At 34.7% G+C, this 27,981-nt stretch overlaps 1 protein-coding gene across 9 annotated transcripts in view; it reads right to left on the bottom strand.

Moving 5' to 3' along the window:
* The window catches only part of LOC127853214 (serine/threonine-protein phosphatase 6 regulatory ankyrin repeat subunit B-like), a 91,697-nt gene that overhangs the window by 46,538 nt on the left and 17,178 nt on the right, over positions 1 to 27,981 (bottom strand). For 5 of the 9 annotated variants that reach the window (XM_052387528.1, XM_052387568.1, XM_052387501.1 and 2 more), the window contains 5 exons: positions 26,219 to 26,288; positions 18,908 to 20,107; positions 10,902 to 11,024; positions 5,993 to 6,168; positions 5,469 to 5,541 (listed from right to left, as the gene is read on the bottom strand). In XM_052387528.1, coding sequence (XP_052243488.1) covers positions 5,469 to 5,541; positions 5,993 to 6,168; positions 10,902 to 11,024; positions 18,908 to 19,790 — 1,255 coding nt within the window. In that variant the 5' untranslated portion in view covers positions 19,791 to 20,107; positions 26,219 to 26,288. Of the gene's footprint in view, positions 1 to 5,468; positions 5,542 to 5,992; positions 6,169 to 10,901; positions 11,025 to 18,907; positions 20,108 to 21,568; positions 21,717 to 26,218; positions 26,289 to 27,981 lie in introns of those variants that run through there. The other 4 variants (XM_052387558.1, XM_052387538.1, XM_052387547.1 and 1 more) reach the window with 2 other exon arrangements.

Genomic DNA, 27,981 nt, shown 5'->3' on the forward strand with positions numbered 1-27,981 from the left:
ATCTAAAAAGCTCCAGTATAAAACAAGAATACATTTTGAAAAAAAAACAAGAGTTCCACGGTCGGAGACATATTTCCCTCCTCCCAACAGGGCTTTGACTTAGTGACCCCAAAATTTCAATAGGGGTCATCTACTGTCCCAGGCAAATGCACATGTAAAATATATCAAGCAAATCGGTCAATTTGTTGACGAAGTGATTGATCGGAAACGATTTTCACACTTATTGTGACAGTGACCTTGACCTTTGACCTAGTGACCCCAATTTTAAAGGTCATCTACTGTCCAATGCCAATGGGTATGGGAAGTATCATGCCAATTGGTCAATTGGTAAACGAGTGATTGATCCGCAACGAGTTTGCCACTTATTCAGGCAGTGACTTTCACCTTTGACCTAGTGACCCTAATTTCTGTAGTAGTCATCTACTGTCCAAGGCCAATGCAAATGTGAAGTAAAAAGCAAATCGGTCAATTTCGCTGACGAGTTATTGATCGGAAACAATTAGACACTTATTGTGACAGTGACCTTGACCTCTAAGCAAGTTAGCCCAATTTCAATAGGGGTCATCTACTGTCCAAAGCCAATGCACATGTGAAAAACCAAGCTACCGTAATTACTCTATGTTTTTGGACACTTAAAAATAATTAAAAAATTTCGTGTCCAAAAACTTAGATACGAAAAATATTCACAAAATACAGGTGTCCAAAAACTAAGAGTCGAAAATTGAAGTGTCCAAAAATAGCGTCAATTGTATCAACGACTACCGGTAATATCACGCGCTTGTAAAGTACCATGTCATATAGTATAAATTACAGTTATATATGTTTGCACTGCATTTTAAATAATTGTAAATGCTTAATTTATTTGACAGAAAGTTACTACAAGGTTGAACTTTGACCAACGAGTTCAAAGATGAGCATGTGATGTACTGATACTCGCTAGTATGAACCTGTAATTAACGCAATAATAAAAGCAAACAATTATTTCTTTGTTCATTTCCAATAGTTGTTGTCTAACACATTCTATTGTTCGTAAAACTTGCAATAGGGTGCATCACATTTTGAAGCGTTTAGTATTAATGTCACAGTTATTTTACTGAGAAGGGATAGTACAATTGGGGTAGATAATTGTTAATTGGCACTACCCCTGGTAATTGTCATAACGCTTATGATATCAGGCGAAACCATTGTTTATTACCGGTTTACAAGGATATTTACCCAATAACGCTAATGTAATGGTCCGTTGACCTCAGGCATGCACCTTCCATGTTTTATGATGTTAATCTGGTTGTAAAACCCCATGATCGAAGTGTCATTAGATATCGAAAACAGGACCGAAATTTGGTAAAATAACGCTGTAAAATATACTTTCCGAAAACTTAAGAGACATTAATTATGGACGAAAACTCGTGTGTCCAAAAATTAAGAGTCACGAAAAATAATTATTTTGGCTAAAAAAAAAGGGGTGTCCGAAAACTTAGTGTCCGAAAACAAAGAGTAATTACGGTAATCAGTCAATTCGTTGAAGAGTTTTTTTATTAGAAACAATTTTCACACTTATTTTGACAGTGACCTTGACCTCTGAGCAAGTTAGCCCAATTTCAATAAGGGTCATCTACTGTCCAAGGCCAATGCACATGTGAAGTATCAAGTCAATCGGTCATTTCGTTGATGAGTTATTGATCCGAAATGATTTTCACACTTATTGTGACAGTGACCTGGACCTTTGAGCTAGTGACCCTAATTTCAATACGGGTCATCTAGTGTCCAAGGCCAATACGCATGTGAAGTTTCAATCCAATCGGTCAATGCATTGACGAGTTATTGATCAGAAACGATTTTCACGCTTATTGAGACAGTGACCTTGACCTTTGACCTAGGGACCCCAATTTCAATAGGGGTCATCTACTGTCCAAGGCCAATGCACATGCAAAGAACCAAGCCAATCAGTAAATTCTTGTAAAAGTTTTTTTACTGGAAACAATTTTCACACTTATTGTGACAGTGACCTTTGACCTAGTAACCCCAATTTCAATAGGGTTTATCTACTGTAAAAGGCCACTGCACATGTAAAGTTTCAAGCCAATGGGTCAATCCATTGACGAGTTATTGATCGGAAACAAACTGGTGTACCGACAGATCAACTGAAGGACATCCAGCAAAACAATATACCCCCTCTTCCTTGAAGGGGGTATTAAAAAAAAGTAACCCTCAACAGGGCTCGAACCACTGACTCCTGAAGTCCTGGAGTAAAAGCCTACCCACTTAGATCACTCGGCCATCTGTGCTCTAACAATGTCGAATGATTTTTATACTTTCATAAGCAATCCTCGTCGTTTCACAAAATTAAACGACAACAACAGAACTCTCCAAATTATTCAATCGTTTCACATTGCTACGCTTTACAATTTTCAGGTTTTTAAATCGTTAAAAGATGCTTTTAACGGCTATTTTACAGCACTGTTAATGTTTAGTATTACTGTTTCCTCACAAGTATCATAACTAAAACTAAAATTTGTGAATCTGAAACGATTTTTTTAATTTTGTCAATTTACCAAAACGTGAAAAGGCCCCTTTAAAATTTGAGCAAGAAACCTGAATTGTCATATGGTGTGCCTTTAAACACATTATTCTCATACAAATATTCACAAGTTCCTTGACATAAACTCAAATTGCCTTATTATAATACAGTGTACAACTAAAATATTCACACCCAACTGATCACATAAAGATAAAACACACATTATTATGTTTAAACTGTTTTTTTCCTTTAAAGGGGCCTTTTCACAGATTTTGGCATTTTTTAACTTATTCATTAAATGCTTTATATTGATAAATGTAAACATTGGATCGTAAAAGCTCCAGTAAAAAATCAAGAATAAAATTAAAAAAAGGAAAAGAACATTGCCCGGAGCAAGTTTCGAACCAGTGACCCCTGGAGTCCTGCCAGAGTCCTGAAGTAAAAACGCTTTAGCCTACTGAGCTATTCCGCCGAGTACACATGCTTGACGTATTTTATACCTTATATAAGCAATCTTCGTAGTTTCACAAAATTTAACGACAAAAACAGAACTCTCCAAATTATTCAATCGTTTCGCGTTTCAACGCTTTATAATTTTTAGGTTTTAAAATCGTCAAAAGATGCATATAATGGCTATATTAGACCATGGTAAATGTTCAGCATTACTGTTTCCTCACAAATATCATAACTAAAACGAAAATGTGCGAATCTGAAACAACTTTTTTCAATTTTGTCAATTTACCAAAGCGTGAAAAGATCCCTTTAAAGTGTTTGACTTTGTAACAAGATAACAAAATAAGTTGACATGTGTATTGTCACATAAAAGTAGTTTTTGACAAATAAAACCTTAGCAGTGCACAAAGCACATAACAACAAATAAAGTAACTATATGCAATTTATTGTTGCTCTGATATCTAAACACACATAAGCACCAGAGCAATGATAGAGTTAAGAAAGATCATTACTGTATTCAACATCTAAGAAGACAACCACAATGTGGCTGCCAATTATATTGACAGAATCAAAGTACTGACAGTACTGGTGTGACGATGCTTTTGAAGAGGATTGATATAAAAGCATCTATTTAAGTTTATCTACATCACCACAATTGTGTATGTGGGTACGAAAATTTTGGGTAGGAAAAAAATAAAGGTACGAAAATTTTGGGTACAAAAATTATGCCAAAAAAAATTAAGTACGTAAAAAGATTTGGTTACAAAAAAAAATTGGGAATGAAAAAAGTTGATTACGAAAAAAAATTTGGTTACGAGCAAAAATTTGGGTACGAAAAAAAAAATTGGCACGAAATAAATTGGGTACCAAAAAAGTAGGGTACGAAAAAAAATTGGGGGTACGCGGAAGTAGTACCCGAGGGGAACTTGATCCTTTCAGCGAAACTGGGAGGCGGGTTACATTCTCGATCAAATATAACAAGAAATACCTTTAAAAAGGTATTCGACGTGTATTTTCTGTACCACTCATCTTAAAAAACTGTCTGTTACAGTAAAACGTTTATGGGTTATAACATTACGTTTCAGCATATAAATTAAAAACTTGACAGGCTCTTTAATTACACCATGCTCTTTAATGTCACATGTATATCATACCAAACTTTATATTTCGTTGTTTCTTTTCCTAAGTTAATGATGCTATGTGTACGGACGTGATTTCACAATCCCATGTGCATTAACATATACTTTTTCTCTTTTGATTATTGCTCTTTTTCTCTAATTCAATGAGCTTAGGCATGTTTGTTCGTTAAGTACCGCCATATATGAGTACCGCAATAATTTCATGATGATTCCCAATCGAAAGTGGGTATGGGCACATAGTTGTAAGAGCACTTGAATACGGGAGGTCGCCCATGAACACATGGTAAGGTTAACTAAATCTCCGTGATATGACCTAATATGTGTTTAAAAAAGCAAACTATATCCAACAAACGAATGAATTGTCAAACATAGTAAGTGCCCTGATGTGGCTCTGTAATCTATGTTTGAAAAGTTTATTAAATATGCAAAATGGGAAAGCACGCAGAAGAGCAAGTATCACAGATATGATACGGCTATTATGCTGTTTATATACCGTAGTGGCTACAACGTTTACAAATAGCAGGTTCGAAGTAATTCGTTTTCTTTACACTCATGATCGCGTTGAAAGTTAACTATACACGTTTTAATTCGCAATTTATTTACTGAATCACGACAAATGTGAAATACAATACAGAAAATGCAAAGTTGTTTCATTGACCTATAAACATATAATGGATTGAATATAACTGATTTAAAATTAACGTTTTCAAACTATTATTAAAACCCAGAATATGCTGTCCTATTTATAGCTGAGCTTCCTATACCTTTATCAATGATAATCAGCGAGGTATGCCGATTAGAAAAATCCAGCTATCTCAATCGGACTAGCTCGGTCTTTTACAAAGGTTGCCATTGTGAAGAATTTTTCATGATATGATAACTTAGACGATGCTTCGCAGCATCGTCAATTAAAAGGAGGTTTTGATGGAAAGCATGCACAATATGGCTGCTGATCTACAGCAATTAGAATGTATTGCTGTTATGCATAATTCATTTTAAGAGTAACAATCCAAAACCAGTTTCTTTTTGGTTAATTAAGGACACACAGAGAAGTAAAATGCTTAATGCCTTCTTCTTGGGGGGAGTTGTCAATTAAATATTTAAGCAGATAATCAACTTATGTTCTGCATTCCAAATGCTATGTGTTTGATATTTCAAAACATTTGATGGTTATAACAACTCACACAAATCATATTTAACAACTCTGAGACATCAATAATGAAAATTCATACATCTTTGCCAATGATGGCAAACTTGATTTTAATGAAAATTAGTAAATTATCGGGTTGTTGCTTGCTATATAGCAATATAATGGTCTGTGAAATTAAATATGACTTAAAAACAGATCCAAATCTTACCTGTCCTGCAGGCAATATGAATAAGAAAGTCTCCATCTCGATTTTTTTCATCATTTATTGGGAATTGGAACATCTAGAAGTCAGACAACATGAGGCTTTCAGTTTCATTCATCATGTATACTCAACATACACAGGTCTTAATGAGTCCCTGTTACAAACATTTCAACAAATCAAGTATCTTGTAAAATCACCAAATGTAGAACAATTATGTTGACTATAAATGACTAGATCAAGGACAAAAACAGATCATTTATTATAAATCTGCACCAACACTCCAGTGAGCAACTGACATGCTGATAAATATGTTAAAACTGTTCATAACTATAGCAATTATATATATATGTATCAAGTTACATCGGCAAACACAATTCCAATGAAGGCAGCTATAAAAAAGTAACAACAAGCATTATACAGATGCTCATTCATTGACATTAACATTAATGTAAAAAATATTTTCATCTATAACAACACTTTCTGGAGCTGACATTAGCTTTACTGCAGATTTACCCACCTGCCACACATACCTGTAGTTTTTTCTGGAGATCATACAGAGAGTTTGGTGTAGCCGCAAGTTTGAAGATGTCCTCCTTGTCCTGCAGACACGGACTAAGCGTGCTCAGGGACTTGTTCTGGTGCTGATAGCGCTTGGGCAGCTGCTTACGGAGCGTAGAGTTGAAGCAAACCATGTCTGCTGTGTTCCCTGTTCAGAAAGATACCTCAAAAATCGATACACTTAAGTCATTTTATCTGAATTGTTTAATTGGTACAAAACTATCAATCTTAGCCCCAGTGCCCCAGGTAATTATTTGGGAAATAGGGTTTTCACCCATTGATTTTGAAAAAAAGGGTGATTTCATTCTTGAAATAGGGAGAAATATGTTATAACAAGAGCTGTAAGAGGACAACGCGCTCGACTATTTGAGTGCTTGACAGTATAACGTAAGCCATCATGGAGAGGGGGGGGGGTATAATGTGGGTGTGTGGTCTTTCAAAAATAAGGGGAAAACAAGATATGTGTTTGTCAGAAACACTATGTCCACTTTTGCGCTGCTTTGAAGCTATATATTTGACCTTTGACCTTGAAGGATGACCTTGACATTGACCTTTCACCACTCAAAATGTGCAGCTCCATAAGATACATATGCATGCCAAATATCAAGTTGCTATCTTCAATATTGCAAAAGTTATTGCAAATGTTAAAGTTGGCGCAAACCAACAAACAGACCAACAGACCAACCAACCAACCAACAGACAGGGCAAAAACAATATGTCCCCCACTATAGTGGTGGGGGACATAAAAATGCTTTACCGGGATCAGTCTATTATCAGGCAGTGGTCTCCATTTTATTTTCTGCAAACCAACCACAGGTACAAATGAGTTAAAACAAATAATTGACAAAAGGCACAACCCTTCACTTATACCTTTTCATTTAGTTCTACACCCATCCATAAACAAAATTGATTTTTGCGGGGGATATCAATTAAATGAATTTGCTTGTTTAACTACCGTAAAACGTTGTGTATAACGCGCATTTATGTATAACGCGCATCTACTTTTTTAAGGTAAAAAAACGGGAAAAAAGATTTTGAAGCAAAAAAATCGAGGGAAAAATTTCGTACCGCAGGCTAACTGAAAATCGTTATATTTAGATTGCCGATCTTACGTGTTCTTTTATTGCTTCCATTATTAATTATTCTAAAGACGATAACGATACAACTAGTTTGTGTTTTATTTAAATCATATTATGCGTAAAAATTAATGTTTGGATTTAAATGAATTATGCATGAAATGCACACTTTCCACGAGGATACCATCAAGGTTTTCATCATATGTCTCCGAAGTAACTGTCCACGATTTTATCGTGGAGTACACAACGGATGGATTAGTTATAACTAAGAAACTGACATTATTGATTGGTATTGTCACGTGGTTATGATATCATGCGTTCTTTTCGAGTGTCTATAATTGACAGGAGACTTAAACGACTCAAACTTCTCAACACCATTACGACATTACCGGCGATAAACAAACAATGGAGGTGTGTGAAGCCGTTTGCTGGTTCGCATGTTTTGATAATAGCCCAGCTACACAAAACTTGACAGGTGACGCAAATTGCTCGATAATCACATCCCCAATCTTGACAAGACGTATGAAAACGTGTAAACAAACACAACATCAATTTTATTAACACATTTGAAAAGCAAGAAAAATATTCATAAATATATCGGGAAAGACCTTGCCAACATACTATTGTAAATCGACAAGTGCCCCCAAATAAATGGTGTAACCCTAGTACAGTAGGGTATAATATTGTGGGAAAACAATAACATTTAAATAAAAATGGCTTCCTTGTTTTTCATTCTCTCCTTCAAATTTATTTGATTTCAATGCTCTGTACGTACCTGAAAAAGATAGAAAATATTTATGTTAACGTTATAATGTTTGTCCATCTTATTCAGATCGTAAATATAACACTATTATTAACATAGTTACAGTTAAAACACCGGAAAACAGAATGATGCAAATTACCGCAACTGGGTAACTGACAGGGAAAAAATGTCTTCGCATGGCTGTAGTTGTGCATAACGCGCATCAAGTTTTTAAAATGAAATTTTAGGGTAAAAAAGTGCGCCTTATACACAACTTTTTACGGTATGAAATCTGGTCCGCAGAGAATTCGACTGTTTTCCTGCTCTGTCATCCAGGCGCTTGCTGAATGAAAGCGTCGCCGCGTTATGCTTATAGAGAGAAAATACTGAAAACGAGCAAAGCATTTTTGATCGAAGCTCTTGTATTATTACATCAATTTGGACGAATTTGCGTATATGTCAAATTGGTTGCGTTTTCAATACGCATGATATTGTATTTCTTTGCGTTTTAAAACATTTTAATAGGGTGAAAAACGCAGATACACAGCTTATCTGGGGCACTGCTTAGCCCTAGACTCAGTGTTTCTTTTCTGCATTTCTTTAGAGAATATGAAATGTTGGAAGCATTTTAAGTACCATCAACACATGCCAATCAATAAAATAATGCATGAACAAGAACAAAATATTAAGTACAACAATTTTACTTTGAAACCATAATTTTGTTAATGTACTACAAAACTGTACTCCGTTTTATTGGTAGGTGCTGGTTGAATAAAATTTAATTCATGAAACACAAAAACTTTAAGCTTATCCAACATTATCTAACGTAAAAAATCTTTTCGCAACAAGACCTTGTTTTAACACATGATACTTTAAAACTGTTTGCAAAGGCCTTCAAAGTTTGGTTTCCGCACTGAAAGGGTTTAATTTAATTATTTGTGAATTCTAGGACAAAATTGATCTATAAGAAATTTTTACATGAACATAGCATGATGAAGGCAACATATATAAATACACAAATAAGTCAACTAAGTGATCACATGCAAATGTACTTGTATATCCAACCAATTAATAATATATTTTCCTTTAATTGGCTTTCTTTAACCAAGCAATATTTGTTATATGCAGCAGTTTACTTGAGCCATGATGATAACTATAACAGTGACTAAATTGATAAAAAATATTTGTGTTAATGTGTACCTGGCTCCCATTCAGGTTGATAAGGACATACAAATAAGTTCACACACAAAGACACGTGTTTACACCAAACTTATGAAAAGGTAGTCTGTGCTCCCGTGAGATAATATGCACTTGTCCTAATAATCAGTGTATGACTCTTTTGTAGCTGTAATATTGCATCAACATATTTGTTTATCTACATTAACCCTTTGCATGCTGGGAAATTTGTCATCTGCTAAAATGTCATCTGCTGAATTTCTAAAATTAGCATTTTCTTCGATTTTTTTTCAAAGAATACTATCAGAATAGCAAACAGTTTGGATCCTGATGAGACGCCACGTTCTGTGGCATCTCATCTGGATCCAAACTGTTTGCAAAGGCCTTTAAAGTTCCGTTCCCGCACTGAAAGGGTTAAGCAAGAACATACACACAATAGAGAGGAGTACGATAAGTCAGAGTTAAAATCAAGTACATAAATAAACAACAACAATTATGGATATTTTTCAGGTAAAAGGTACAAACAGTAAACACATGATAATTATGTTTGTGTTTTCATTGAATGTATCATATGATTAAAATAAGAAAGCCAACCAATCTGTTGACGACTTATAACATAAACATACTAAGGAAATTATTATTATATTAAAATTTAAGCTAAGGACACAACAGGTCGAGAAAATGATATGGCATCTGTAACATGCTGTACATTTAAAGAAGTTTTAATTTTCAAACGCATGATGAACAATGAAGTTACACTTAAGACAATCTGTATTATGCTCTCATTTTACCTTGACCTCTTAGTGTGACTTTGATCCTTAAGCCAGGGAGACAAATGTTACATGAAACAGGCCATCTCCCATGGTTGTCAATGGTAAATGATTATTTTAAAACAAGAGCACCGCATAACATGTGCCAACGCTTGGCTGCAGGTGCAGTTTTGAATAAATGAAAGCTTGTCAGATTTTTTTATATATTTTTTTGAGGTCATAGTGACCTTGACCTAGTGACCTCAAAATGGGTGTGGCGTGTAGAACTCATCAAGGCGCATCTACATATGAAGTTTCAAAGTTGTAGGTGAAAGCACTTTGATTTGAGAGTTAATGTAAAGGTTTGAGCATGTTGCGGACGTCGGACAGCGGACGGCGGACGACACAACGAGCTGGCTATGACAATACATCGGGTTTTCTCCAAAAACAGCCGAGCTAATTATAAAGTTACAGTCTGGAAAACTGTTAATATGGCAAAAAATTATATTTGAACTAAAAGTTTGGCCTTGATTTTTGAAGAGTGAGGTAGGGAGACTGGTTTTACATGCAATATGCTGTCTCATCATGGTGGTATTTTTGGGCAAGTTATTATAAAACTGCAATATGAATGACCAAGTTGCAGTAAAGATGAGCTTGGACTTGCACCTGTACAGACAAGCTCAGATGCACACACGAACATACACTTGACCTTTTGACTAATATATCAATCTTTACCAGTATGGGTCATTTGGTTTTCCAAGAGACAATTTGAGCATGATGATTTTCAATTTCTCAACATTTTTTGTAAACAATTTTAAAGAATGCATCACAAAAAAAAATCTTGCCAACATAGTTTCTCTATACTTAGAGAAAATAAGTATTGTAGACAGAGCTATGGATATGTACAACACACTTTTTGCCAGACCACCACACACAAAAAATGTTTGTCATCAAGGTATATTTAAATCATTTAAATAAAAACAAAAATAATACTCAGCTAAATTAAATCAACCAACGGGCCATAACTATGAAATATTGAAGAAAGAGGTGTTGTCCTTGTACTCTGGACTTAACCATATATATATGATAATAGGAAAAGGGGGGGGGGGGGGACGGCACAATGTCAAGCAAGTCTTACCACTTCTGTCCTTCAACTTGTGGTTGATGGGGTACTGGGTGAGTACCTGTATAGCCTCCATGTTTTGTAGCACACACGCCAAGTGCAGCAGACTACCATCACCCTCTATAAGACTATCCACTCCTGCAAACATATGGGTATTACAGTAATACACCTGCCTACATGTTGCAGAAAATCAAGAATTTGGCAATATAATCACACTCATGTTACAGAAGTGACTGCTTAAATTGACAATAGAACCTCTTTAATTTCATGTCACCAGCCCCTGTTGCCTTATTCTTTGGCCTGATTACCTTATAATGGATAGGATTCTTCCACCCCACCCACCATAAAACCATTATACCAATTTGCATAGTTGAAGGTTGAAGGATTCTTTAAATATCATGCAAAACAAAAGTCTATGGGCTGACCTACCAACCACAGTACAGACCAAACAGATGCAACGCAATTTACCCTGGCTTCATTGGAGGAGCACATAACTAAAGTAAATGTTTGTAGTTTGCAGCATACTATTACAATACAGCTAACCATACATACACACCTGTGGTATTACTTGAGTTGAACAACTTCTAATCTGAATATTATATACCAGTGCTAGTATCCTTCACTCTTACACATCATATAAATATTACAAATTTATACAAAACTAAAATGAATTCACTTATTAATTATCTTGCAAACAAAGAAAGCAAAGTTTACTAGATTTTACTTGATGTTGTCAAATTATATACTTGAAACTTACTAATTCCAACCATAAATAGTATTGATTGATTAATGAAAGATTGCTTTATAGATAGAGGTTATTTGTTGGATTTGATGGAATAGCGTTTTGATTTCACGAGTGATCATCTAAAAAAATATTTTTACGATTGGCGCAGCCACAAGTGAAAATACGTATTTTTTATGATCACAAGTGAATTAAAATCGATATTCAATCGAATCTAACAAATTTTCTTTTTATTTTTTGCTTTTTTCACAGTTTATTTACATTGTAAAAGAGGTTAATAACTGGATAATTTCGCTGGATTTATGACGTCATTTCGTCGATAAAAATAACGTCATTTCACAATAAAACAGTAAAAAATATCAATATTTTTCATTATTATACCTCACTTTTATTCACATTGCTAAACTCCCATAGGCCATCATGACATAGAAATACTGTCAGACCCAGCCAGAAAAAATTAACTGTCCAAAAAATACTGTCGCCTGCTAAAAAAAATACTGTCGCCCGCTACCTTAGCAATCACATACAGAATGGTAAAAAATTATACTGTCCCATTCTCGCATGAGCAGTACGCAGTTTTGCATTTCCATTGTAAACAGACGACCATAAATAATATAATAATATAAATTAATAATAATAAATATTAATAATATAAATTGTTCATGTTTTAATAGTTTTTTCTGTATAATAAAATAAATATTTCATGTCTGGGTTGACAGTAAGTATTTCCTCAAGTTCACAAATTTACTGTCACCCTGTCAGACATGTAATATTTATATACTGTCACCCTGTCAGACATGTAATATTTATATACTGTTGTCACCCTGTCAGACATGTAATATTTATATACTGTTGTCACCCTGTCAGACATGTAATATTTATATACTGTTGTCACCCTGTCAGACATGTAATATTTATATACTGTTGTCACCCTGTCAGACATGTAATATTTATATACTTTTATTTTTCATTGTTTAAAACAGTGAAATATCAGTTTAATTTCACTGATATTTTGCTATAAACCACCAGAAAGCATATAATAAAACAGTTTCTTTATATACTGAAATTGTAGGATATCAGTGTTTACTGAAATTCTCTGCCCAGCATTGTGAACAATGGATAGTTGGCCAATAAATGTGTGTCAGTGGCTAAGTAAGCCAAATACCCATAATACATCAAAACTATACTGATAACTGGACCTTAATAGATGAAAATAAACCACAAAGTGTTATCAAACATTCCACTCCATTTACTATCTTCGAATTGTAAAAAAATTAACCAACCAATTAAACAAAAATTCTCTTTTTTAATGTTATATGTACAGCTGTTATAAAATACAACTCAGTTGGAGAGGTTGTTTACAGATATTAATGACCTGGCAGAGACGTTCAATTTCAATTTGAAAATTTAACGCTAGCCTAATTGCCTATCGTGAGTAAAAATATTGTTGAGGCATAAATTAAATTTCACATAGATCACCCACCTTGCGCGTAAATTAAGTTTGTCAAGTAACAGTTATTTGATAAAAAAATGTTAATCCACTAATTGTTGCATCAAATAGTCAAATTGTATTGCAGTAAATATGCCTCCAGAAATAGTAAATGTACCAAATTGTATTGGAGTAAATATATAATAAATATATCAAATTTTATTTGAGTAAATATACCTCCAGATATCATAAAAATATCAAATTTTATTGGAGTAAATATGCCCCCAGAAATAGTAAAAATATCAAAAGCCATGGGAAAACTGCTTCAACAAACATCATTGCAGCAAAATGTCCTGGGAAAACTGCTTCAACTAACATCATTGCAACCAAATGCCCTGAAAAAACTGCTTCAACTAACATCATTGCAACAGAATGCCCTGGGAAAACTGCTTCAACTAACATCTTTGCAGCCAAATGCCCTGGGAAAACTGCTTCAACTAACATCATAGCAGCAAAATGCCCTGGGAAAACTGCTGCTTCAACTAACATCACTGCGTCAAAATGCCCTAAGAAAACTGCAGCAACTAACATTATTGCAGCAAAATGCCCTAAGAAAACTGCTTCAACAAACATCATTGTAGCAAAATGCCCTGGGTAAACTGCTTCAACTAACATCATTGCAACCAAATGCCCTAGGAAAACAGCTTCAACTAACATCATTGCAGCAAAATGCCATGGAAAACTGCTTCAACTAACATCATGGCAGTCAAATGCCCTGGGAAAACTGCTTCAACTAACATCATTGCAGTCAAATGCCCTGGGAAAACTGCTTCAACAAACATCATTGTAGCAAAATGCCCTGGGAAAACTGCTTCAACTAACATCATTGCAGTCAAACGCCCTTGGAAAACTGCTTCAACAAACATCAATGCAGCAAAATGCCCTGGGAAAACTGCTTCAACTAACATCATTGCAGCAAAATGCCCTGGGAAAACTGCTGCTTCAACTAACATCATTGCAGCCAAATGCCCTGGGAAAACTGCTTCAACAAACATTATTGCAGCAAAATGCCCTGGGAAAACTGCTTCAACAAACATCATTGTAGCAAAATGCCCTGGGTAAACTGCTTCAACTAACATCATTGCAACAAAATGCCCTGGGAAAACTGCTTCAACTAACATGATTGCAGCAAAATGCCCTGAAAAAATGCTTCAACAAACATCATTGCAGCCAAAGGCCCTGGGAAAACTGCTTCAACTAACATCATTGCAGCAAAATACCCTGGGAAAACTGCTTCAAAACATTATTGCAGCCAAATGCCCTGGGAAAACTGCTTCAACTAACATCATTGCAGCAAAATGCCCTGGGAAAACTGCTTCAACTAACATCATTACAGCAAAATGTATTGGGAAAACTGCTTCAACTAACATCCTTAAAGCAAAATGTCCTGGGAAAACTGCTTCAATTTACATCATTGCAGCAAAATGCCCTGGAAAAACTGCTTCAACTAACATCATTGCAGCTTATGCCCTGGGAAAACTGCTTCAACTAACATCATTGCAGCAAAATACCCTGGGAAAACTGCTTCAAAACATTATTGCAGCCAAATGCCCTGGGAAAACTGCTTCAACTAACATCATTGCAGCAAAATGCCCTGGGAAAACTGCTTCAACTAACATCATTACAGCAAAATGTATTGGGAAAACTGCTTCAACTAACATCATTGAAGCAAAATGTCCTGGGAAAACTGCTTCAATTAACATCATTGCAGCAAAATGCCCTGGAAAAACTGCTTCAACTAACATCGTTGCAGCTTATGCCCTGGGAAAACTGCTTCAACTAACATCATTGAAGCAAAATGTCCTGGGAAAACTGCTTCACTCCTGCTGGTGAGGTATTAGATATTTTCTATGACAATTTTAACACTATAGTCAGGAAAAGAATATGCCATATTCATACAGAGGTTCCTAAATGTAACACTCGCATCTTAAAAAATGGTTAATTTTCTTTAAAGTTCCTGTTGTTTTCTTATATTATTCATATTGATAATGATTACTAAAACTTCCTTTTATAAACATTGCACAACATAAAATAATGATACATGTAACACATGACATTTTTCACAGTTTTACAGCAATAGTCATGTATGAAACACGACATTGTCATGTGAATAACATGTGTCCATGTCAAACTGAATGGAGCACTATCAACAGACCATTCCTCAATGATGATAAACAAATTGTTATCTGAGCCCAATATATACATCAATAATTAAAGCTGCATGCCATATAATAATCTATTGTTGATGTACCCAAACACATACAAATGCGTATTTGAGTGCACAATTACTATAAACAATAAGGAAGTGATATGCAATACTGATTTTAAAATGCATGCAATGAACTGCAGCTATAGGTTTGCTTTTTAAAGATTTTAACCTGTAACTTTGTGTAACTTTGCCTTAAAACGTACATATCTGTCACTTTGAATGTTTTCCAACTTTTTGAGCTTAGCTACAAACATATGAAAAAGAACAACAAAAAGATATCATTCTTAATACCCCATAAAATAAGTTTACTGCCTCTGTGATGGAGAACTAAAGGGCTTTCTTTTACCACAAGAGGATCCCTTTGCAATTGCAGCAGTAGAAAAACATTTTGAATCAGAATTATGTTCTTGCTATTGTAATTATTTTAGGCTATTCCAAATATTATAATTCTATAGTATTCCCTTTATTTCAAAAGTGAATTTGCTTTTATACATCAAAAAATCATTTTGACATTCAAAGTTTAGTTCATTTCTTACTGATCTGTGTATGCATGAGGTACCATGAACACATATTGTTTGTTCTTCAGTGAGAAGATTATGAACTAATTTCCACATATTTCAAAATTAAAGAATTCTGTACATAAAAACAAGAAAATTCTCAACATTATTACCACACAAACTATTTAATGATGTTCTTAAAGTTATTAAAACTTGTACAGTAAGTTATATTTCATGATAGCTTTTAATGAAATAAAAAATGTACCAGAAGTTTATGCAATATCTAAACATTTCTTTTATATGATTATTGTGTATTTATTTGTTTCAGTGGGAGCCCTTGCAAATTAAGCCTGAACTTAAAAAAAATAACAGGGAGTACGATGAAACTATATAAAAAAAAATATTTTTCAACCAAGGATACATGTTATGTTGAAAGTTTATATTTTCCCTCTGTATTTTTTTCTCATTTAAAAATGACTCCTCACTTAAGATTTATGTTTTTCTTGTTATCAGAGTTATCAGAAAATTTTTCTTTACTGGTGAGCCACTTGCTGACATTTTGCAGCCAATTTATTTGTTTACATAGACACCGGTGGCGTAGTGATAATGATACACTAACACCGTTAAACAGTTTTCGGTACATGTGGTATTTAGGTTTGAAACCACTAAAGCAGCCCGCCCGTCTCGGTAGTAATTATACGACATTTTATAACATCCAAACATTACTTTTTTTCATTTTTTTTTGTTTTTGAAGAAATTCGTGAGAAATTACTAAGTCAGCATGAGAATGTCATTGCATGTCAAAAACCGTGAGACTCACTACGAAGCCGTGAACCTTGACAGGTAAAGACGTTTCTGATTCTGCATTCACGTCTGCACTATTTTAGACATCCTCCGATCGCGAACCTAACATTTGTTCATTCCCTGAGTTTACATTATTCTGTCCGCTTTCTTTTCTAAAGAATTGTGTTAATTTCTGTTGCTTCGACTTTCCATTTTTGCTTGCAGCATGCATTTTTCCCAGAATCTGCAACTCACTTTCTAAATAGGTCTTTCAAGTCGCAAAGCGACCGTAAAGGGAAGTAACTTTTATCTACGTTTTTAGCCAATCCAAATCGTTGTGTCTTGGGAAATTAGTTTATAGTGGCTATGTCAATGCCATAACTCCGCACATCTGATTAAATGACAATTCCGTACTTGTCGATTCGATAACGTTGAATCATAACATCTATAGCATAGGTCATTACACGTCACGCTTCAGTGATTCAGTCATCACGTAAATCGCCAAGTAACCCAAATGTTCAATAAGTCTGGTTGCAGTGTAAAGCGTGACCAATTAAGACATTAGCCATGTGGATTATCGACCTAGACGGTCGTCATTATCCCCTGGGGCCTTTCCGGTAAGGGTGTTATCTGTGTAATCTTAGCGATGTTTCTGGCGATTAATACGGCCTGAAAACAGGCATTTAGAGTGTGCATTTGTAAAGCATAGGGTCTATTTTTTTCCAATCGCCAATTTCATGAAAATCTTATTTTTAATCACCAGCTAGGAATTGTAATCGCCAATGGCGATTTCGGCGATCGGTAACACTAACGCAGATGTATTTATTCATTACTTGCTTGATCAATACATGTATTAATATTCATTGGTGAAAAAATTTGTACATAAATTGTACTGAAAAAAATGGGAAACAAGTCATGATCAATGTACCTATGAAGTGTCATGACCCTAGGCAAAAGCGTTCTTGAGTTATCATCCGAAAATCATTTTACTATTTCGGGTCATCGTGACCTTGACCTTTGACCTTGTGACCTCAAAATCAATAGGGGTCATCTGCGAGTCATGATCAATCTACCTATGAAGATTCATGATCCTAGGCATATGCGTTCTTGAGTTATCATCCGAAAATCATTTTACTATTTCGGGTCACCATGACCTTGACCTTTGACCTAGTGACCTGAAAATTAATAGGGGTCATCTGCGACTCATGATCAATCTACCTATAAAGTTTCATGATCCTAGGCATATGCGTTCTTGAATTATCATCCGAAAATCATTTTACTATTTCGGGTCACCGTGACCTTGACCTTTGACCTCAAAATCTCTAGGGGTCAACTGCGAGTCATGATCAATCTACCCAAGAAGTTTCATGATCCTAGGTCACCGTGACCTTGACCTTTGACATAATGACCTCAAAATCAATAGGGGTCATCTGCAAGTCATGATCAATGTACCTATGAAGTTTCATGATCCTAGGCCCAAGCGTTCTTGAGTTATCGTCTGACAACCACCTGGTGGACGGACGAACCGACCGACCGACATGAGCAAAGCAATATACCCCCTCTTCTTAGAAGGGGGACATAAAAATATAGAGTGCTGACAACAAAAGAATGTCTGTGAATTCTTAATTGCTAGGATCATTTTTCTTTAACTTTGATTTTGAATGCTGAATTCCATAACAATAGAAAATTTGCACGAATAAACAGAAAATCAAAATGTTATATAGACTTTTAAAACTTGGAGTGTTGCAAGCCTTTGATGGGTGATGCGGGACCAAAAACTTTATATAAATGTACATTCGGACAGTTATTTTAGTATAAAATACCTTCACTTAATACACATTTTTCATGTTTTATGAAATTATCTTTTTGTGATGTTCACTAGGAGGCTACTAATATACCTGTGTTGTTTGGAATACGTTTTATGGGAAACATTTAAATTGATTACAAAGGTCAAACTTAACATACGGTTATTTAAAAAAATGAAGTATGTTGTGTTTTTGAGGTATTAAATCATATTTGATTATAAAATTAAATCAATTTATATAAATGTTTAACAGGGATTATGTAAAGCGTTTACTGTTGCAGGCATCTGTTTTTGTTGTGTATTAAATGCTTAATAATAACTTTTGAAGTGGTACAATAAAACTTAAGTGGTACAAAAAAAAACATGTATATGTAATACATTCTCAATCATATTTTGTTTTGGAATAGTTCTTACAGCTAAAATTCAAGTTAAAAGATACAAAATTTATGAGAAGTACATAAATATTCACTTACAAACGACTATAAATGTACACTTACGCATGACTGACTTGTCCAAGAGTGATCTCAGGAGTGTGGCTGGCCCGTCTGCCAGCACCAGGTCACACAGGTCCCACACGGCCTCTCTCTGACCCAGCTTCTCCACAGCCAGATCCAGGATGCTGTCAAGCTTGGAACCAGTGGGCCACAAAGACACAAACTTTACTAACTCCTTCCCGAATTGATATTCAGAAAAACCAAGACAGGCCATCCAGAATATCTTACAGATCAATTCCTGAGTTTCATTAGCACGCTCAACTTTGTAATTTTTCTGTTCCAAGACAACTGGCTTCATGGCATTTGCAAATGTGCTGTTGTGCAACTCAATACATTGACCGTGAGACTGATCACTTGAACAAGTACTAGAACTACTATCCATACTTTCACTCTTAACTGACTGAGACTCTTTTGGTTTGTTGTTGTTGTTCTGGTTTGTTACAGTAGTGGCATTCAAAGGTGTAGCCTGATTGGTTGTTCGTAACATTCTCAAATTGGGATTACTAATATTATGTCTGTACTTAGATGACCCTAAAAATGTCTCCCTGGCTTGGCTGAAGCTGGTGCTGTAGTCATGTTTGGTAGATTCACTCCCTACGGCATAAGGTTTATACCCTCTGTCGTTGGACTTCAGAACCGTAACAGACTGTGCAAAACTCTTAGAATCCTCGTCAGAGCCAGCACCCTTCCCTGCCATTGACTTAGATTCGTTACATGACCATGTTAAGTCCTTTTGTGGCACCCAATTTGGAGTGACTTCATCAGTCTTTTGTGAGGAATCTGAGGATAGGGAGGGAGCCAGGGAGTCTTTCCTCTTCAAAGTCTTTATCTTGTTCTGTTTAGAACATATTTCATAGTAAAGTGGAGTTGGATGGTAGCTCAACATTTTCAGGAGGTATTAAAGAATGGCAGGTAAAGTCATGAGGACTACACACAAGTTTACTTTCTTGGAATTGTAAATATTGCAAATATGCCATGATTGTCGAAATTCTCCAAAGTAACATAATCATACAAAATCCTTGTCAGATTATGCATATGAACGTGCTTGGGATATGGTGGAGTGAGGGGGTAAGGAAGTGTCAGGTCAGAAGGCTGATCAGTGTTGACAAAAAGCTTGGGTATCCAGTGTGGGTCACCATGGTTATATAAGGATTGACAGGTCAGGTCTTCTGCATATAAATAGTTTATATAAACTATCTCAACCTGAAAATAAAGCTTTCTTTAAAGTAAATTCAAAATATATCTTATTGCATAATGCAATTTGGTAGAATACCATGGTCACTGTTTGTGTACAATTTAAACAAAGATTGGAAAAGCAACAAGGGCTGTTTGTAAAACATGCATGGCCCCATATGGGCTGTCAGTTGTAGTGGCAGCCATTGTGTGAATATGTTTTTTGTTACTGTGACCTTGACCTTTGACCTATTGACCTGAAAGGTCATCTGCCAGTCATCATCAATGTACATAGAAGTTTTATGATCCTAGGCCTAATTATTCTTGAGTAATCATCCGGAAACCATTTAACTGTTTCGAGTCACTGTGACCTTGACCTTATAACCTAGTGACCTGAAAATTGATAGGGGTCATCTGCCAGTCATGGTCAATGTACCTATGAAGTTTCATTGATCCTAGGTGTAAGCATTCTTGAGTTATCATCCAGAAACCAATAGGGATCAATTGCCAATCATGATCAATGTACCTATGAAGTTTCATGATCCTAGGCGTAGGCATTCTTGAGTTATCATCCGGAAAACATTTTACTATTTCGAGTCACTGTGACCTTGACCTTTGACCTAGCAACCTAAAAATCATTAGGGGTCATCTGCCAGTCATGATCAATGTACCTATGAAGTTTCATGAACCTAGGCCTAAGCATTCTTGAGTTATCATCCGGAAACCATTTTACTATTTCGAGTCACTGATGACCTAGACCTTTGACCTAGTGACCTGAAAATCAATAGAAGTCATCTACCAGTCATGTTCAATGTACCTATAAAATTTCATGATCCTAGGCCTAAACCTTCTTGAGTTATCATCTGGAAACCATCTGGTGGACGGACGGACCGACCGACATGTGCAAAACAATTTAACACCTCTTCTTCGAAGGGGGGCATAAAAATAAATAATGACTTTGAAAAATGTTTATTAAGAAGTTTATAAAATGCTTTCTTTAGTTTAAAGATAATTTATTTCAAAACATCCGTTAGTGAAACTATTTTACAACTTGATTGTTAATTAAAACCTCTGAGAGATTGAAAACTGAATGATATTTCCAATACACCTTATTTAACATATACCATGTTTGGTATTTTGTTTCAACATTCACTTTGTCACGTATGTTACTGTAAAGCAGACACAGTGTGATAACTTATCAGACTCTTAACAACAAATACATCATGCATCGTCTTGAACATCATTACTTCCCATGCATGTATTATAAGCAAATATTAACATAATATATACATTATCTGTGTAGAAATATAGATTACAAATGTACCTCTAAATGGTTTTCTTATAAAAAGACAGAGCTCTTTTGAACACATTATCATTAACACTACAAAATTGTAACTTCATCTAAGTCATGAAGGTTTTTAAATATTTGGTTTAAAGAAGTTTATCAAGTCCTTCATAGACAATAAACAAAGCTTCAATAAGAAATGAAACCTTTTTTATCCCACATAACACAACATCAGTAGTTTTGTCAGAATACCTGTACACAGTACAGAAATGTTTTATTCTTCCTAGTGAGCTAAGCTATTGTGAAGTGAACAAAGTAAGTTTACGGTTAAAAAGTGTATCAACTTTATGAAAACATGGGCTGTTTTTTGTCACTGTGACCTTGACCTTTGACCTAGTGACCTAAAAATCAATAGGGGTCATCTGCCAATCATGATCAATGTTCCCATGAAGTTTCATGATCATAGGCATAAGCATTCTTAAGTTATCATCCGGAAACCGTTTTACTGTTTCGAGTCACTGTGACTTTGACCTTTGACCTATTGACCTGAAAATCAATAGGGGTCATCTGCCAGACATGATCAATGTACCTATGAAGTTTCATGATCCTAGGCGTAAGCATTGTTGACTTATCATCTGGAAACCATTTTACTGTTTCAAGTCACTGCGACCTTGACCTTTGACCTAGTGACCTGAAAATCAATAGGTGTCATTTGCCAGTCATGATCAATGTACCTATGAAATTTCATGATCCTAGGCGTAAGCATTCTTGAGTTATCATCCAGAAACCATTTTACTATTTAGAGTCACTGTGACCTTGACCTTTGACCTAGTGACCTGAAAATCTATAGGGATCATCTGCCAGTCATGATCAATGAACCTATGAAGTTTCATGATCCTAGGCGTTAGCATTCTTGAGTTATCATCCGGAAACCATTTTACTATTTTGTGTCACTGTGACCTTGACCTTTGACCTATTGACCTGAAAATCAATAGGGGTCATCTGCCAGTCATGATCAATGTACTTATGAAGTTTCATGATCCTAGGCCTAAGCGTTCTTGAGTAATCATCTGAAAATCATCTGGTGGACAGACCGACCGATGGACCGACCGACATGTGCAAAACAATATACCACCTCTCCTTCAAAGGGGGGCATAGATACAGCCAGAGATAATGAAGAAAACAACAATAGTTGCATATTGTTAATATAACTATTTTGTGTAAAATATGTACATTACATTTGATAAGCAATTACATACTTAATCATATTATGTCAGCAAAAACACATTTATTGTTTAACAGATACTTTAGTGGAAATTGTGAAATGTATTTTGCAATTTAATTTTGTTCTAAATTATATATATGACAAAGTATACAACAAACACTATAAAAATAACATGTAAAATATGTTGGAAATAAATGAGAATACAAAGTAACATGATGTTGTTTTTCTTGTAAGACTACCATAAATACATACTTATGTTATAATTAAAAACAAATGTATTTTCCAGGTTGTATTTCAAGACTTACAATGACTTTTAAATAACATAACCATAATTGGTATTTATACATTAAATCACATTATATTTTAAAGTATAAACAGTACACACTATTTTAAAGAAAATTTTCTAGTTCTAATATAAAAACATTTAGTCGAGATAGTAAAAAAGGATGAAAAAAGACCAGCTTTCAATTGTATTCACACTACACTGCAACGCTGTTATATCGCAGTTGGTGGGGTTCAAAGATCGCGAGCGCGATATATCCGGCACGCGATATAACTCGAGAAATGTCTAACTTAATTGTATTGCCGTTAATTTGTCAAATTTCCCCAATGTTTTCATTTTATATACAACCCTGCTACATATTTGTAAAGTAATAATTGCAAACCAATTCTACAAAAATATTTTCATTACTACATACGTATCTGTATTTATCATAAAAACCAAAATGTAAATTATATTTTTTATTTTCATGTACGATCGCTCGCGAATCAGATAAAAAGAAAAATTATTGCCTTTAAAAACGTATAAAATATAATTGTGCATCGATTCGAATTTACCCTTATAAATAGTCCTAATGAAGGAACTGAAACAGTGTAACAGAAACGGTAACAACAAAACTTTTAATGGAAATTAAATTATCTCAATGTTGTACCCGCTACGAAATTTTTATTTACAATTAAATATCTGGTGGACGGACGCGAGCGTTTTATCAGGACAAAGAAATTCGTGACCAGTACCGAAATTTAACGATTTAAATTCCAGTAAACTGCCAATATTACCTTTGCAATGACACTTATTGGTTATTTCTTAAGTGTTAACAAGAGCATCGCCTTGCGGGTGCAGACCGCTCATCTATTTTTCTTTTTAAAGGTGAAGGGACCTATCTCAGTTTCAATCACAAATGAGGGAGGGGTGGAGTGGAGAGGGTGTATAAAGTGGGGGTGTGATCATTTATAACATTATCTTCAAAAAATGGAAAAAAAAATGCTAAAAAAAAAACATTTTTTTGGGGGGGGGGGGGGGATTCTTGACGGTATTTCAAAAATAAAATAATAAAAATAAATATTTGTTTTTTTTAACCGTTTAAAAAAAAAATTAGAAAAAAATAATTTTTTTTTTGGGGGGGGGGGGGGGAATATAGTGTGAGTGTGTGGTGGTCATTTATTAGATGATCTTTACAAAATGGGGGATGGTTTGGGTGGAGTCTATTGTGGTATGTCAGGTAAGAGTTGTTTTTTCAAAGTATCAATCAAATCTAATCATAGATAAAGAAGTAATGGCAATTTAGCAAAATTTAATAATTTGACCTTGTGTCAAAAAAGGGCCATAATTCTGTAAAAATGAGAACCAGAGTTATGCAACTTGTCCTTTACTGTCCCCTTATAATAGTTTGTGAGTGTTCCCAGTATGAAAGCTATATCTATGATACTTTAGGGGTAAAGTGGACCAAAACACAAAACTTAACCAAATTTTCAATTTTCTAAGTATAAAGGGCCCATAATTCTGTCAAAATGCCTGTCAGAGTTACATAACTTTGCCTGCACATTTCCCTTATTATAGTTAGTAAGTGTTGCAAGTATGAAAGCAATAGCTTTGATACTTTAGGAATAGTGGACCTTAACACAAAACTAAACCAAATTTTCAATTTTCTAAGTATAAAAAGGGCCCATATTTTCTGTCAAAATGCCAGTCAGAGTTACATAACTTTGCCTGCACAGTCCCCTTATGATAGTTAGTAAGTGTTGCAAGTATGAAAGCAATAGCAATAGCCGACGCCGACGCCAAGGTGATGACAATAGCTCATAATTAAAAAAAAATAAATAGATGAGCTAAAAACAACCCCAGACGTGTGTAAACAACACTGTCACTAATCGACTGTTTTTCACGCTTCACTGAGTGCCATAGTAAGCCGCGAAATAAAGGGTGTTAATACTAGCTAGAACCGTTTTTTTGCTAAGTTAGCGAATTCTCAGAGTAAAACATGTCATTTAGTGATCATGCTCGTCGGATTTTTGGGAGCCATAGCCAAAGCGCGATATATTGGACAAAGCGATATACCGGTCTGTGATATATTGGCGTTGCAGTGTACCTGCAATAACAACTAGGGCTATCACTAACAATGAATAATGGTAATAACCTCAGGAACACCTTTGACGCAGACATAGAATCTCATATTCGAGATTTTCGTAACTAAGAAGTTGCCTCCCATTCGGGTAGGTATCACGAGTATCCCGGGTAAAGAGCGGTTCGTCTAAAATGCATATATGACTCATATCCGCGGATATGACCGAAAAGTGCGGATATGGACAAATATAAGCAATATCAACACTTTTTCTGGAATGTTTATTTCAATGTTTAATGAAAAATACACAATATGTATTAAATACGCAAGGTAAAAATATCTTATATTTGATTGTTACTATATATTCTAGTTTATTAGTACGTAAAAATATGCATGTTATTTTATTTATTCAAATGAACACAGGATATCATAGTGCTACATTTAAATGTTTCAAGAATGGTTATAACCATTATAGTTGCGCTGTTATTGAAAAGCAATGCATGTCCCAGTAAAATTTTAGATTTTTCGTGAATATTTCAACAGTTCATATCCAATATCCCGATAAATTAAAATACGAAGCCTATATGTTTAAGATTAATATTACAGCTGTTACATTCACTTAATTTATAAAACATAACATTAACGAAAATCTTAAATTTTAGCGGGACATGAATTGCTTTTCAATAACATTGCAACGATAATGGCTATAATCATTCTGGAAACAGATACTCGTTTTAATAAACACCTTGTTAAGTAAAACATCTTAAATTTTAGAAACGGATTACTCTTATTGAAGAAATGTGGGTGGGATATCAATTGGTCTTTGTTACAAAATATAACTGCATGTAAGTTGACAAAGTGTAACCCAATGGTTAGATAACAACGAGAACAGTTGGTTTCTATATGCAGGCATTGTGCGAATGGGATATGCACTGGATATAACTTCTGAAAATAATTACTACTTTCAGTTTGGAAATGCAATGGCACTGATGCTTTTAAAACGGACACAGGGATACAGTTTAAACGATAACGCATCGTTTTTTTCATTTCGTTTAAACATTTAGAAAAATCTGTAAACGTGTTACCCTTAGTACCATTCCCAAATTGGTGAGGAAAAAGACTGGTATATATACTGGGAAGGGTGAAAAAACTGTGGAAAAAGCCATATTTTTTTCAGAGAGTCGTGCATATTAATCTTAATCATAAAAGAATTCTTGAAAAATTGTTGTAACTAATCTAAAAAGTGGAGTGTGCATTTGAAACATGTCCTAATACTATTCTGTACTTACCAGTAGGTTAGATGCCATAGTGCTGTAGTTTCACTGTGTGTATGGTTATATTGGTTCAATGGCAACCTTCCTGAAAAGTTGTGAAGCATGTGATTTGTAATTTTGGATGAGATATATCATGCTCATTTATTTGTACGTGAAAAAAATATATTGTAAAATATTATATACATTATAAATAGAGTATCTTTAAAATTTTCAGATTTTAAAAAACATTTTGGCCATTTTATTCCTTATCAAATGTTTGAAATATTTAACTTGATGAACACACCAATACCCGGTATTTATTTATTGGCCACAAATACAGAGGTATTAATATGAACAAACTTTCAATCTATTCACCTTATGTTTTGCAATCAGTTCCTTAAACTAAAAAATACAGCAAACAATTGTATAGTTATTTGTAATTGCAGTAGACTTAGACAGTATTATTACAATTAGTATACAAATATTTCAAAAATGGTGTCATTTAACCCTTTCCCACTCAGAAGCAAAGTGAAAATTGCTTTGTGCGAACAGCATTAAACCAGAACAGCATGCAAGTAACTCGCAGACTGTTCAGGTTTTATGATGTTTGCTGCTCATCAGTATCTAAGGGTTGGAAATTAGGCCTTTTAAACTTAAATCTAGTAAGAAAGGTTTTTAATTAAATTTAACTTTCTATGGGACTACAAATGTGTCAAAATATGTTTCTAAGGTTAATTCAAAACGTCCTATATTGTAATTCAAAGATGTTTATGAAATGGGGTTTCCTCTGGCATGTATAACGTTGCAAAATTCAATGTAACCATATTTATGCAGTTTAATTGTAAATACACTTGGGGACTTTTCAAATTCAACACACACTTGGAGACTTTTCTTATGCTTACACTTTTCAAAATTGAACATCTTTTTTATGAGTAAAAATTTCATTTTACAATTAAACATGTGATCATTTTTCTACATTCTGTACCAGCTCACAATAAAATCATCCATCTGTGACAATCAGACGCTTATAACCCAGAGGCGTATCCAGAATTTTTTCCAAGGGGGGGCTCAACTGGGGAGGGTGCGGGAGGGGTGTCCCCTTCCGTCGTTGATTTTTTTTTTAAATGGTACCTTCAAATGATGCAATTTCATGCTATCTAATCAGCATTTTGCATGATAAAAGTACATGTAAAACAAGAACTTGAGTTCAGACATCAAGTGTGACAGACACACAGACAGACAGACAGGACACACAGGGGTAAAAAATATGTCTCTCAAACCAGTATTTTGTTTTAATAACATTACTACGCTTGAAAATAATTATAGACACGACTACAATAAGAAAGAAAAAAACAGTTTAATTGCATTAAAAAATCTTACTTCAACTGAAGTAGTCCAAATTTATGCCTTTTCCATTTATTTTTCGGTACTCTTCATTAAACTAGCGCATAAATTGCAAACCACTGCGCTAGTGTAAACACATAATTTCAAGTATTTGATTTATTTTAAAGAAAATTCGTTTACTTTTTCACGATTCCCAGAATTTTTTGCATGGAACAATCTGTGCGCAGCACATCGCAAAAATATACTAGACATGCCGATATCCACATGTTCAGTGGGCATACCCTGTCCCGATTTGATGATAATTTTATCAAATCTTTTAATAGTAATATATATGCCAAAATTGTATTGGAACAAATTGCGAACGTTGTTGTTTTGTTTTCAGTTCTTGAGCACTTTTTCATGTCAATGTTGCTCAAACGAAGATCGACCGTTAAAACAGAAACTTGTTAAATGGT

The sequence above is a fragment of the Dreissena polymorpha genome, chromosome 1 (assembly GCF_020536995.1).
Source record: "Dreissena polymorpha isolate Duluth1 chromosome 1, UMN_Dpol_1.0, whole genome shotgun sequence".
Classification (NCBI taxonomy): Eukaryota; Metazoa; Mollusca; class Bivalvia; order Myida; family Dreissenidae; genus Dreissena; species Dreissena polymorpha.